Source organism: Pteropus vampyrus, unplaced genomic scaffold (assembly GCF_000151845.1).
Source record: "Pteropus vampyrus isolate Shadow unplaced genomic scaffold, Pvam_2.0 Scaffold30, whole genome shotgun sequence".
Taxonomy (NCBI): domain Eukaryota; kingdom Metazoa; phylum Chordata; class Mammalia; order Chiroptera; family Pteropodidae; genus Pteropus; species Pteropus vampyrus.
In genome coordinates this window covers 10,285,319-10,300,227 of record NW_011888811.1, presented here as the reverse complement: position 1 = coordinate 10,300,227, position 14,909 = coordinate 10,285,319, and the positions used below count along the sequence as shown (strand labels likewise).

Here is a 14,909-nt window from a genome sequence, read left to right as displayed (position 1 = left end):
TTTTTTTTTTTAATTGACTGAGTTACAAAGCATTTAAACATACTGAGATATTATGTACAAATCTAGGTTATCTAGAAAAAGCTGGAGATGGGCGTCCCCGGTGTGGTTTCTCACTGCCTGGCAGTTGAGATCTGGGCGGCTCCTGCTCCTTTGACAGGACATGTGTCCACTTCACTCGTTGACTCCACCTTCCTTATTCCTAGGCATTTACATTAGGAAGCTCTCAAGAGGATTTCTCATCCGAAACACAGAAAGTAGAAAGTGATTTGAATGACCATTTTTTCACTTCTTTGGAAGGTGGTACATACAATACCATCCCAAATGCACGAGAGAGAAGTTAGGGCATTATGATTTGATGCTCTCAGAGGACACTGTTGATATGGGCTAAGTATCGACTGAGAAGAAATGCAGTAGGCAGCCTGGCGGCCAGGAGCACGGGTCTCAAAATTAGATATTCTTTGGAATAATCACATCATATGAATGTATATAGGATTAACATTTTTAAATGTGCTAGAATCCAAAACAGTCACTGCCTCTGGGGATCAGGGTTGATTACGAAGGGCCATGAGGGAACTTTCTAGGGTGATGGGAAAGTTCTCTGTCTTGACTGAATATTGTTTACACAGATGTACAAATTTGTAATACTCAAGCTAGATAGTTAATATCTTTGTATGTCACTGGAAGTAGGATATACTTCAATAGACATATACATATGTACCTACCTACACACATATGTGAGGACATACAACTGCTTAATAACTTTTAGGTATTATTGTTATCGTGCTTGTTTCTGGGCACTTTGATTTTTAAAAAAAAAAGAAGAAGAAGAAGTAAAACTTAGATGAAGAGTATTTCCTTTCAGACCATAAATTTTATTGCAAGCATTTGAGAGCTTAGATAATAGCTACAGATCCTTACCAAACAGAATTATCAAGGGAGAGTCTACTGGATCAATGCTAATTTTATAGAACTATTGAATCACTATAAAAGGATATACCTAATTTGTTATAGCTGTTTTTCATGATGCTGTAAAAGCTTATGAGTTTGGAGACATATTCTAGACAGTTTATTGCCTACGGGGGAAAAAAGTACCTGTACTTAGAGTAACATGCACCCTGGCCGAATTACAGTAGTTGCTCAGTAAGTATTTGATGAATTGAGTTAAAATTAATACCCCTTTTGAGAAATTATAGCTAAAACTGTGACAAAACCATTTTATATTGGTAATCATGCTATTCTGACCATCTATATACATATATCTGGAAGTATTTAACACAAGAATTAAGAGAACAGGTTTTCAACCAGGCATTCTGGGTTCAAATTTTTGCTATGTCTTTAACAAGCTGAGTTTGGGTAGGTTACTTAACTTCTCTGTTTCTCAGTTGCCTCCCCTGTAAAATGAGGATAATAATAATACCTACCTCATAATTATATGTCTGTGAGGATTAAACAAGTTCAGTAAAACATTTAGTGTTTGGCACACAGTAACCATTACCCAAGAGTTTGTCACTAGTTTTGTATGCTTTCTTTTCATTAGGAAACCTATGGCCTTCTTGTCATTTGCCTTTTGGGTATTGATCAAAAGGCATGTGTAGTGGTTGATGAAAGTGATGTCTAATAGGAATTTAAGTTGAAAAGATTGAAGCCTGGAATTTGTGAGAAGCATACTGGTTTTTAGTTTAACTGACTTTGGTCTTGTCACTAATTTACTCTGTGACCTTGATTAAGCCATCTCCCTGAACCTGGTTTTCTTATCTGTTAAATAATGCTTTGAACTTTATATTGTCCATGTTCCCTCGAAGCTTTGTGGCTCTTCCTCTGATCTTAAGTGTTTAAGTCATGCTCATTATTATTTTATTACACAGCTTGGTCCCCAAGTTGCAGAAGAGCCACAGTGGCTTGACTGCTCTTGTCATTATCTGGTTCTGGTCAGAATCATCCATGGGGATTTAAGAAGCACGAACCTTGTACAACACAGGGTAGCTAGTTTGTGGAAAAGGATGTTTCTCTCCTATTAAGAAAGCTGGCCATAAATGGGTCAGCAGTGGGCCGATGCAGTGTCTTTTGCATGTGAAAATTACACTATTAAACTTAAGGTCAGGCATTTGAAATTATTCTTCCTGTTCAGGGGTGTTCAGTTTACATGTTCCTTTCTGGTCCTCAACTTGCAACATCAAAGACCATGTTTAAAATGAAGTATGAGTTTTATGCACAGCCAAATCTTCGACGACTCTCAAGATTCCTGCGAGTCTTTGCTCAGATAGCACCATCTCCTTGAGGTCGGCCTTTCCCATACTTTTACAGTTTGAACCTGCTTTGCTCCCCACCCCCCAGCATGGATGACCCTCCTTTTCTTGTTTGTCTGTCTCCCCCTCCTCCTCTCTCTCATTCCTCCTCCTCTCCTTCCAACCCTTTGGTCTTTCACCCATAACACTTATTCTCTTTAACACAAGTTTCAAACATGGTTTTCAAGTTTGTTATCTGTCTCTTTCATCACTGCCTCCTACCACTGCCGTGAGATTAGAGTTCTGCGTTTTTCCCATTGATGTATCCCAAATGCCTAGAATAGTGCCATGGGAGGACCTGAAGGAAAACACATATTCGTCAGGTGGTGGCAGTGTTTACGCATTACACACCAAATACACACCTAGGTGGTAATTCTAAACCTTGCCTCTTATCAGGGAAAGCCAAGTCTTTGCTTCATTCTGTGTGTAATGAGAAGAAAATTGGGCCTAAATTTGAGTCCACACCCTAACCAATTTACTGGTTTCGAGTCCTTCAAAACATTTTTTCGTTCTTTAGGACTTCAATTTATGAAATAGTTTTAAAATATCAATTTCCTAGAGTGTTGTCAGAAACGTATGATCTCATATATTTGATAATGCCTAGTACAAATATGTATGTGTGTTTCAAAATGTATTTCTGTCTGAAACTACTTCGAACTGGCACCTCACACATCTAAATCTCTAGGAGAGTGTGAATTAATGGTCATAATTACACTAAAGTATCTTCTAATTTATCAGAGATATTTTGACTTTATATATATGACAATTGTACTTTGAAGAAAACTTTGTACTACTATAAAAACTATGCACATATGCACACACACACTCATACACACACTTTGATGTAGCCATCTGCTTTCTCAGGACTTCTCTGAGCTATACATTTGGATACATGTGAAACATTTATGTTCCATTCTTATAGCTTTAAATAATACTCATATGCAAGAGTCTTAAACATTTAATCTCTAAACTCATTCTTCCCCCTGAATTCCAGATGCGTTTCGAAGTGGCTTTGTGACACCACCCCCATGGATTCTTTTATGCACTTCAAAATTAACATGATGAAACAGAGCTCTCTGTCTCCCCTCCACACACTTCATTTGCCTGCTGCCCCACGAGCCTCTTATCTACTAAAGCTCCCCATCCTGATGCATGGCACCATCGTTCACCTGGCTGCTCACGCCAGAACCTAGACATTCCCCTTGACTCTCGTCCTTTCCTTGCATGAAACTCTATGTCTCGGGGCAGCAATAAACCCTGTTAGCGCTACCTTCCAAATAGATTCCAAATATAGCAACTCGCCGCCTTTTCCCTCACCTCTGCCCAGGTCTGGGCTTTGCTTTCTGGGCGAGAATAGCAGTCATAGGCCTCTGGTTTCTCCACTTTCAATTTTGTCCACTTCATTCTATTCCTTGGAGAACAGCTGGAGTGATCCGAAATGAAAATCTGATCATCTGCCTCTTACACCTCAGCTCGTATGTAAGGTTTTTACTGTGGCTCATAAGATCCAAGGTGCAACCAACCCTTCTGCCTGTGTTTCCAAGCTTGTTTTCACACTCTCCCCCTTGTTCACTCCGATCTAGACTTACTTCCAATAAGTATGAAAAGTACATGTGTGTTTATCTGCTTATCATGTCCTACACTCGAATGAAAGGTCCAAGAGGCGGGACCCTGTCTTTTTTACAGCTGAATATCTAGTGCCAGCACAATGTAATACTAGATAATTATTTATTGGTTTCGAATAAGCGTAACAGAAAATTACTAGAAACAATCAATGTTCATCACTAAGGAGTTGATTAGGTTAAATATCACGTATTTGTATAACTTAAAACTAACTTAAAAAGCATATTTCTGTGTGTTATATGGGACTATCACTAAACTATGTTATTAAGTGGACCAAGTTAGATTTGGAACAATAAAGAGCATAAAATATGCCCTGTGTGTGCAAAAAAGAAAAATTTAAACGTGTATGCATTGAATGTATATATTGAATAAAACACGTATAGTATTAAACATTTCAATAGGCTGAGAAAAAATCTGATAATAATTGCCTCTAAGAGGGGAAGCTGAAAGTGTGAATGGAAAAGGGATTTTGTTAACTGTATGTTCTTTGGTTATTTTAAATACATTCACTTGTCTAATCTTTTTTTTTTTTTCCAGTATAAAATGTTTAACACATATTCAAATTCTTAGAAAACTAAAATAATGGAATACCTAACTTTTAAATTAATCCAAATAGTTGTTTAAATAGAACATGCCATTCCTGGATCATTTTTCATAAATAGATATTTATTATTCTGGATAAATTTTACAAGAAAAATGTTAATTGTTATATCAATACTAAAAATGATGACTTTGTTACAGTTGTTTAAAATGTGCCAAATGTTAGCAATCCAAGACTAATGCCTTGTATGGATGACTGAATGAAAACAACCCTTGAATGCAGATAGTTTTAAATCGCAGAGCTCAAAATTAACATGGCTAATGGAAAACTATTTACATGCCAAGATAACTCAAAATGACTCAGCTTCTACCACAAACTCTAGATACAGTAATGAGCCTGTGAGGTAACGTAACATCTGTTATTTATATGAACTAGTTACAATCATATACAGTGATGTAATTCATGTTTACGTTTAAATGTACTGGAAATTTTAAAATAGAGTTTCATCATCAACAAACCGTAGCTCACTTGATTTATATTACTTGTCTAATTTTTAAAGAAGATAATATAGTTATTAGTCTGGCTGTATTAATTCTTTACTCCTTACCACAACCTATAAGGCACAGCCCCACAGCCTTTGTCCACAAACTCATCCCGTACCCTTTCCTCTGAGCTCATTCAAAGCCAGCCTTGCTGGCCATTGTGCTTAACTTGAGCAGGCTCTTAAGGCCAAATGCTCGTGGTGTCTTCTGCCAGAAAACTTGTTTCACTTCTAGGCCTCACCAGTGTGGATCACCCTCTATTTTCTATCATGAAATCCTCTTTGTTTTCTTCCTGTCACCTAACTTTAGTTTTAATGGTTTCCTTAATTTACTCATTTATTGTCCATCTCTCCCATTAAACACAAGCTTGGTGAAAGCAGAAGTATAACCATATTCATCCATTCAAAGACCTATACGTTGCCAGGATCTACTGTGGTACCTGGCATGTGGTAGATGTCAAAAATATTTTTTTTCTGTTTAAAAATAGATCAAGATTGAGAATTTCTTTGAAGGCTGGGTCTGTGCTTTCCCCCACAATATGTCACTATAACAGAATTACACTCAGTTATGAAGCCTAGTGGGTAGAAGAGTCCAACAAACAGTAAAATGCCTGTTAGTACCTACTTGTTCTCAGTTCTACGCTTTCAGAGAAGACTCTGAACCATAAAGTTTTACAGGCCCCAAAGAAGAATCAGCAGGAAACTTGATGGCACTGATGTGTCTTTAGAAGTTTACCGATTGTTTTTTAATCATCTCTCAAAACAATCCATTCTTCCAGAGCAGGTTGATAATGTAGATACCATAACTGCTTTCCAGATATTTCTTTGGGAGGGAAAAAAAGGAAACATTTGTTCTTCTCCTGAAGAAGAACCCTGCTGAAACAAAACACTGAATGCAGACAGAAAGTGATGGGTTGAAACATTATTATTCTAGAATATGTGCTCAGCCTCACAAAGTATGCCAACTGTGTATGTTTCTGCCTCAAGACCTTCCATCATTCTTATATCAACTGTTGAAATGTAGGAAGAGGAGCAATACAAGATTGTCTAGTAGCTATTTGGTACTGACCAGATTTAGGAAGGGAAGTCAACATGGTAAAACATCTATGACCACTTGAGAATGACCAGGCCATTTTCTGCATAAGATATCAAAGACTTATCAAAGAAATGGGACTCATGACTTTGAAGCTCAGTATAGGTTAAGCTGGACATATAATGCAACTTCCTTAATTAGATGATAAACAGCTACAGGTCCCAGGGACCACTTAGGCCGAGCCTGACTCAAGGATCCTTGTGACGACTTCACAGGGATCATGAGATTTGTGCAGGTCCCTCTGAGGCTTCTATGACTAATGTTGGGCATTTGCGAGGCCATTGGCAAAACCTGCATAAGTATCAGAAAGTCACTGAAGGGTTGGTGGTGGCTGCAGTGGCAGAAGTGAAACAAGATCACACAGCCTAAGAGGAGGTTCTTCACAAGTCCAGGCATTAAAATGAATCTTCTCCCTGAGACTCCCACATTAAATTAGCATCAGGCCTTGATACTATAATGGTATGTGATCCCAGGTATGAACATTTGAATGAGATTATGGCCCTCAAAATCATGTTTTAGTAATACACCCATCCAGAATCACCTTCTTGGAAACCCTACATCTATATATTTGGCAACTATTTAATTAACCAATTATTATGATTATGTTATGATATTGCCTTGACTATTGGTAGTTCCCCGCTGTCTAATGGCAAAGCAACAGGAAGTTGCTCTATATTCTTTGGGGAATATAATGCTATTGCATTTTGTGTGCAAGAAACCAATGATCTTTAAGTCAACTGGATTTGTTTTTAAATAGGTTAACACTGAAATTAACCTGATGAAAGAGTAGACTAATGCTCTGTATTTAAGCTTATTTAACCTGAGTATAATTGCATGCGCCTTCAGAAAGGGGGCAAGTTGTGTAAGTTTTCATTCCTTTGCTTCTGATCTTATAGCTATTCACTTATTACTGGAGTATATGCTTTGTTATTTAACATTGGCTTGACATTTATTCATTTATTGAACAAATGTATGCTAAGGCTGGCTAGCTAGACAGAATTGCATAGATACATACACATACCATTGTTTAGGTGCTATAGGAGTTAAGAGAAGTTGTAAATACTTAGAAAAGTTTAGGATATATTCAGAGAGATGACATATATGACTGTAAAATGTTGTCTAACAAAGTAAAGTTAGTCCCAAAGTCTGATGGAAAGTAATTCTGTCTTGTAAGAACCGGGTGTGTTTGGATAGAGGGATTCCTTTTTAAAATTCACATGCCTAATACTCCCCCACAGATGCAAAAATGCCTCCTCAGGGAACATTTTAGACTGATTGAGATTCATTTTGCCAAATTATTCAACTTTTGGGAGTGTTCTGATATACAATTGTATAGAAGGAGGAAAAAGAAAGATTGTTAAATGCCATCAAATAACAAATATTTATCTTGCACCTATTGTGGTCTGGGACCTGCTACTATTATAAATCAGATTATCACTCTCTTGTATCAAATTCTGACTTTTCAGTAACCTCTGACTTTTCAGTACGGTCTCTAAGGCCCAGTGTCATCTGACTCCCAGTTTTTTTCAGCCTCCTCTCCCGCCATTCTCCACTTCACTCACTATAGCCAGCCACATTGAGGCCTTTGCTTTCTTTCATCTGCCTGGGACAGTTTTTATTCCGGTCTTCACTTTGCTGTCTTTTTCTTATCCTTCAAGTCTCAACATAAATGTTACATCCTCAGAGAGTTCTCTTGATGAGTTTATAAAATGCCTTCCATCCTACGATGCTTTCTTTAACATTACCGGATATATATTTCAGTGTATGTGCTTCATACAGTTCATTTTGTTTCTTTGTGCATTTACTTGTTCATTGTTCCCCTACCACCCAGGCGGTGAGCTGCATAAAGGCAAGGCAATTTTTCTTACCTGTGGTACCTTGAGACCTTTTGCACAGTATACAGAATCTGATCGATGATCACTAGTTATTATATGAGGGAGTAGATGGGTAAAAGACATTTAGGCAGATCCAATTCGAAATGAGAATGAGTAAAAGTGATAATTTGAGTTTCATTCTCATAGCACAAAGTGCAATATGACACTGAACATTGTCTCTGAGATGAGAGAGAGAGAACACTAACTCAAAATGTGAACCCGAAAGAAAGAAGCAGAGAGGAGAGTTTGGAAAGACTGATAGTAGTCAAAGGCATTGGAAGGATACCTTGGACCTGCAGTCATCAATGCCAAAGGACAAAATTTCTGAGTGGGAGGGGGAAGTTGGCAAAGACTCAAAGCTTCAGAGGGTTTAAGGAAAATGGGCATGAAGAAAAGTACATTGAATTTTGATCAGGGACATCACTAGTGATTTTTGAATGGGCCAATTCAGTAGATGGATGACCTTATGAGATTCCAAGGGTTTGCCAAAGACCTGGGAACCCTGGGCATCAATGAGACTAAAATTAGGCCTCATATAGAGAAGATAATAAAGGTAAGCTAAGATTTTTATATATAGCAGAAAGATCTGTGCTCATTGGAAAAGCAAGACACCAAACATTGCAAGGAGCATAATATTCAATATACTTCTGAAAGAATGATGGAAATGAAAGCTCCAAGGTAGGAATACAGTGAAAATATGAGGGATGGCAAACTATGTTTATGTAGGAATATGCGAGGAAGAGAGTGATCTGGTGAGAAACAACTCAAGTGGAGGCGAAGATGGGCCAGGCATATTTTTCTGTGTTAGATTAAAATCTGTGTCCTTGAAGCATGGTGACTCGTCCATTAGCATCAGAATCAGTTTTGGTGCTTGTTAAAAACACAGATTTCTGGGATGCACCAGGACTTATTAATTTAGAATCTTCTGGCATGAGGCCTAAGAATCTACATTTAATCAATTTCTCAGAGTGTTTCTTATGCATTTAAAAGTCTGAAAATCACTTCCAGTGGAACATAGGTAATTGTACCTCCCATTGAGCTCAGCTAAGCAGTGATGTCTCGTGGTGGTGTTACACAGAGGTTCTGGTGTACACTTGAGGCCCCTTACGGGAGGGGCAAGAGGAGGATCTGGGTTTTGTGGGGCCTGAAGCTTAAACAATATGTGGGGCTGTTTTAAGAGAAAAACCAAAAAATTAGAAATATAAACTTAAGTTAAAAACATGAATATGTATTTAGAATGAGAAAGAAAATTATTAATTTTAGAAGGTGGCATATCAAAATCCAGAAAATATTAATATTTTAATAATTAACTGACATACTTATTCTAGTTTTTGGTTGCATATTCTTTCCTAGTCTCCTTATATTACAGCTGTTTGGCATTTTCACTTTCTGTACAGACAATCGAAAGACAAGCGTCTCCTATGTAAATTCCAATGGAAGTTACTTTTTTATTACGGATGGTTGCGATGCAAAAAGATGTAACTTTGCATACAGAATACAGACACACAGCGCAAACACAAGAATTCTGATTAATTCAATTTTCTATGATTCCCATAAAAAAAAAACTGGAGCATTTTAATTATAGATGCTGAATTGAGTATATTCTTGACAGGAGAGAATTTCTGTTTTGACCAGGATCAATGAGAATGGAATTCTGCATTTGAAATTTTATATAGCTGATGATTAGAAAAAAATGTCCCAGTAGCTTCTGGTTTCTCTGGTGCTGGCCATTATGGGATATGTTTACAGTGAATTTGTCTTTTGGCCCTGAGAGAATTCCTACACCAGGACAGCTAGCAATAATGTACCTCTGCAAGGACGTGTCTGCAAACCATTTAAAATGTATACCACTGCACCCAAACTATGTGAACCCCCAATTTTAGTTCCTGTTAGTTAGACCTCGGAAATACACGTAAATCTTCCAAAGCCCCCCAAAAGAAAGGGAAGTTGTAAAAGAACAGGGTCTTAGCTAGTTGCAGATAACACATCTTTCTTAAGCCAATTTTATTAAGATGTATATGTTAGGGCATCACTATAGCCCCTCCTAGGGCCAAGGAAGGGACCTGGACAAGGAAGGACCTGAAACTTCATCTTCATTCCTTGGACAGCAAACTTCTTTTTGGAAGAATCAAAAAGAAACGCAGTCTGGATATTGTCTTTTCTCTTATGTTTTTATCATTTCAACATATTTTGATTTTTTTTACTAAAAAAAAAAAAATTAATGTACTCAGCATATCTAAATTTTCTCTTTCCAGGCAGGAGTCCTGACAACAGATGTGTCCATTACTTTATGTTCAGCTGACAAGGCTTCCTAACATAATCCTTCATATAAAATTGCTCACTCTCTTCCCTACTCCTCATGTATCTATTGATTGATCTATCCATCACTCTATCTTTTTTTTTAATTACAGAGATGCAGATTGGAGTTATTTTGCTTCTCTTGGCTCATGAAAGTAGGCAGGGGCTGCGGTGGAGATACTATGGGAGCCCTCGTGACATAGAGACTAGGCCATTACACCAGGCGTCGGAGGATCTAAGTTCTGATCCCCTTTGAATTCTAATTCGCTATATGAGTTGAAAGGGGGCTGCTTCCTCTTCTGGGCTTTGAGCAACTCAGCTAGTCAATAAGTTTGTGTCGGGTGACATCAGTGGTTTCTAGGAGTTCAAGGGCTCTACAGAAGTGGCCAAGCCTTCATTCTTGCTTTAAGCAGAGGAGCCCTGCTTTCTTCCTATTTTATATGAAGAGTCGGCTTCAAGATTTTTGTTTTGAAATGGTTGTACTATGAAAAAAAAAGGGAGACCATCTTTTAGATAAGTTATCCCAAATGCTCGAAATGACCTGGAAAGCTTTTTAACAGTTCTAATTCCATTGTAGAGCTCAGAATTTAAATATGTATTTGTTAAAAGTTTCTTCTGGATTCTGCTGCATCAAGAGACATTATTCTAGACTAGTGGTATACAACCTTGTCTACACGTTAGGATTATCTGAGGAGCTTTTAAAAGTGCTGATGCCTGGGTCCTACTCTTGTGACTTACTTAATTGACCTGAGTGTAGATGTTTTGAAAAGCTCCATAGGTACATCTGATGTGTGTCAGGATTGAGAACCCCGGATGGAGATAATCCCTAATATCTGGCAAACTGTAACAATCTGTGTATGAAAAAAACAATTTTAAGTGTGATATTCATCTCCCCAGCCTCTTATAGATATTGAACATGTCATTTCTGTTTTGTAGTTAAGTTATATAATTCCTCCATTGGTTGGGGCAAATGTCAGAGAAAAGGCAACTGGTGCGGTGACAGTATCTCTCATTTGTCCACTTATTTGTGAAGAACTTCTCATTGTTCATCATACCTACAAGAGTCAACTACTATTAGTCTTGTCCTTACCCTAGCCATGCACAGGTGGGTCACTTTCTCTATTCTTAAATCAGGTCATTTATAAAATTAGTTGATTAGAATCAAGGGACATTCCAGATATAATTCTAAGATTCTATGATCATTTCCTTAATTTACAGAATATAATTTAACAGAAAGTAAAGACCTAATTTCCTTAAGACTTATAAGACATTTTTCTCTCTTTTAATTGATCTTTGTAAAAAGGCCAGTGAGCCATGACTGTGTTGTCTTCCCATGTTGTTAGAACATAGCCCTGATATACAGAATTGTAAGGAGCTGAATAGTAAAATAGAGATTTTCTTATAGCATAAACCTCACTGATTGGTTGGGAACCCAGTGCTTTGGGAGCTTGGAATGGAAATTTGCAAAGATATAAACTAGAACTTCCCCATGGTATTTGAGTTCAACTTTTGTATGCCCCCAGACAGCAGCAGATTTCATAGTGGGTAGAAAATCATTCATTTGTTCATCATTTATGCATTTGTTTTTTCACTTATTTATTCCACACACATATATTTAAACAGATAGTTATCGTAGCGCCCGATTTCAGTGCTAGGATAGTGTTTAGAATGAGACAGATGTCATGCAGGCCTTTATTGAGCATTTCAGTTGACCACAAGTAAGAATTCACTTGGTTTTTCAAGTGAATTCTTACTTGAAATCTAAAGGCCATGGGTTCTCTGGAGGGATTTTTAGATTTTATGCATACATTTCAATGATTATCTGAAAACCATAAAAGAATCGTACTCTGAACCATCTGGAAGATGACCTAATAACCAAGGATGTGATTTTAGGGCCCACATTTTGTTTGTCACCATGGTCACATTGGCACCACATGTCACTAATTTAATTGCTGTCAAGTAACATGAAATTAAACAGAGGCAGGCATTATTCTTATAAAATGAAGTATGCCTCTATGAGGGCTAAATGAAGTAAAATCCTCAAATAAAGGTTGTGCAATAATTTGGAGAAAATCAGTAGGGGCCCTGTTTTCACGTGCTTCGTGGCAGAGTAGGGATGCTGTGCCCAGGAGATGCTGTGCTCAAGTCCTTGGTACTACTTATCCATTTAGTTTTAGCAAGTCATCACCCTTTGTAGTTGTCAGTTATTTCCCATTTTGAATGATACATGTTGGTAGCTTTGTATTTCATTTTAAAATTTGGTTTGGTTTTAGAATTTCGGGTAAGCGATATGCTTACTTAGATTTGTACCTAATTAGTAGTGCTGGTATAAAGATAATTTGTGTAATGGGGGTTTGGGGCAGCTTCCTTACTTTAAAGGGGATTGGCCTATTAATATCGACAGATATTTTCCTAACTTAGCTTTTCTAACACTCTACTATACTCACTGTTTAACTAGCTCATTCCTCCCATTAGCCTGCAAGCCATCGGAAGGCGTGTTCACACCTTACTTGACTTTGAGTCTCCTTTATGTTTTTGAAATAAATTAGTTGATTGATAACATTTGATTAGAATTGTCTGACTCATAAGGACTAACTTTGAGGGTAGTAAGTTCTCCATCAAAGGAAGCATTTAAGCCCAAGCTATCACTTGTTGAAGATTCCTGAGTCAAGTGAGGCTTCATCTTTGTGCTCATCAGCACCCCTTTGAACTCTGGAAGAGAGAGAAGATCAAAATTGTTACCTTCACCATTGACTTTCTGGCAATACGGAATGATTGCGCTTGAGGTTGTTACCGGTGAATAAATTGCCTGAATGGTATTATTATACCATCACAGTGAACTGCTGGGGTAAATTTATTTTCTCAGACGAATTCTAAATTTTAGCCTCAGGAATTTGAAAAATCTTTGTCTCCCTATGAAGATGTTGGATTCTAAGAGACATTTGGAAAATGTCCTCCTAGGAGTCTTGTCCTTCCCATGATATGTGTGTATGCGAATGTCTCAGTGTACATCGTGAGAGATGGCTGCATAAAATGAGAAGCCTAACGCAAGCATCCAGAGGAGCCACTTTTGTCCAGAGAAAACAGATTTTGAGTTGTTAGGAGGGGGGAATGTGTAGATAGCAGCCAACCATATCTCTTCATCAGTTGATTTTTTTCCCCTTTCTTTTCCTTTATCCTTTTTCCTCTTGGCAGTTTAATGCGAGTGCTTCTCTCTCACCTCATTTATTTCAGATGCCTCAGGAACAGTACACACACCACCGGAGCACCATGCCCAGCTCCGAGGGGCCACAGGTATACAAAGTGGGGATTTATGGCTGGCGGAAAAGATGCCTGTATTTCTTTGTCCTGCTCCTGATGATTTTAATACTGGTGAACTTGGCCATGACCATCTGGATTCTCAAAGTCATGAACTTCACAATTGTAAGTAAAACCACACAAGTTTCTTTAGCTCTCCTCGGGGGAAGAGGAAGTGTGGGGCAAGGAGGAAGGTGAAAAAATGGTTTCGAATAGTATTCAAAATGTGCGGCAACCCGGTGTTTTGGTTAAAATAATAATAATTCTTTTTAGATTACCTGTGAGGATGGACTCAGTTCTTTGTAATCTCAGTTCCTCGGAGGTTGGTAATCTAATTTAGAGGCATTCCCCGCTTTACAATCTCGCATATGCTTTCCCTCTGTTTTGATAACCGTGTTCTATATCCTGCAGTTTACAAGCACTTTGAGTAAATACTGCAGAAGGAGATATGGGATAAGTTCAAAGTAGTAAGTTTTCCCGAAGTTTAGTAATGATTGTGAAAGGTTTTGTGAGGTAAAATCTGAAACATCGGAATACAATTAGACTTTGGAGATTATCTAGGAATTTTAACTACTTATACCTGGTATTTATTTCATTACTATGGTAAATTGAGTCTCCTTGATTTGGGGGGAGAAAATTCTCTTTGCCACTGCCTGGGTAAGATGGAAATGAGAGAAGGGTAGCTATATTTCATTTTTAAAGAATTTGTGTTTATACTTTTTTGAAGAAATTCTTGCTATTGATAATTGGGGCCACTCTGCTGATTGAATATTTACTTGTCGAAGTTCAAATGAAAAGAAAATCCTGGCAAAAATTATTTCTGGAGTTATTCCGAGATTTTTTATGTCTTCCAAAAGATTTCCTAGCAATTCTAGCAATATAAGTAATTTAACTTTTTAATGAGGGCATAAAGGACAGTAATCTGCTGCCCTTGGAATCCTTTCCTTTCTTGTGATGTCGAAAGTAAGTAATTCATTTTTGTCCCTAACACAGTATGCGTAGTCACACTTCCTTGCCTTGCCTGGGCAGTATGATCTGCTTGGGCTGCTTTTCTTCATCTTCCCTGCTTTGCAGAACCTTTCCTGATGCTCCTGTAGCTCCTTTCATGTATCTATTATTACACTTAATCACTCCAGATAATAATTTTCCTGCACGTTTCTTAGGCAGACTGAACTTCGGGAAGAGCAAGGGCTCGCTGCATCTTTTCTCTGGGTGCCTTCATTCATCACTCCTGGAAAGGGCTATTGGTCCTTCACTGGGACTTAATTAGGACTCTGTAAACCTAGGTTAGAGATACTACTTCAGGCATCGGAATGGCTCCCTTTTAATACTTGTAGTTAAAGCTAGGAAACTAGTC

The 14,909-nt window shown here is 37.8% G+C and overlaps 1 protein-coding gene across 9 annotated transcripts in view; it reads left to right on the top strand.

The window, feature by feature from the left end:
- The window catches only part of SGCD (sarcoglycan delta), a 1,401,159-nt gene that overhangs the window by 1,027,192 nt on the left and 359,058 nt on the right, over positions 1 to 14,909 (top strand). For all 9 annotated transcript variants that reach the window (XM_023528634.1, XM_023528637.1, XM_023528635.1 and 6 more), the window contains one exon: positions 13,490 to 13,678. In XM_023528634.1, the coding sequence (XP_023384402.1) occupies positions 13,490 to 13,678 (189 nt within the window). The remainder of the gene's footprint in view (positions 1 to 13,489; positions 13,679 to 14,909) is intronic.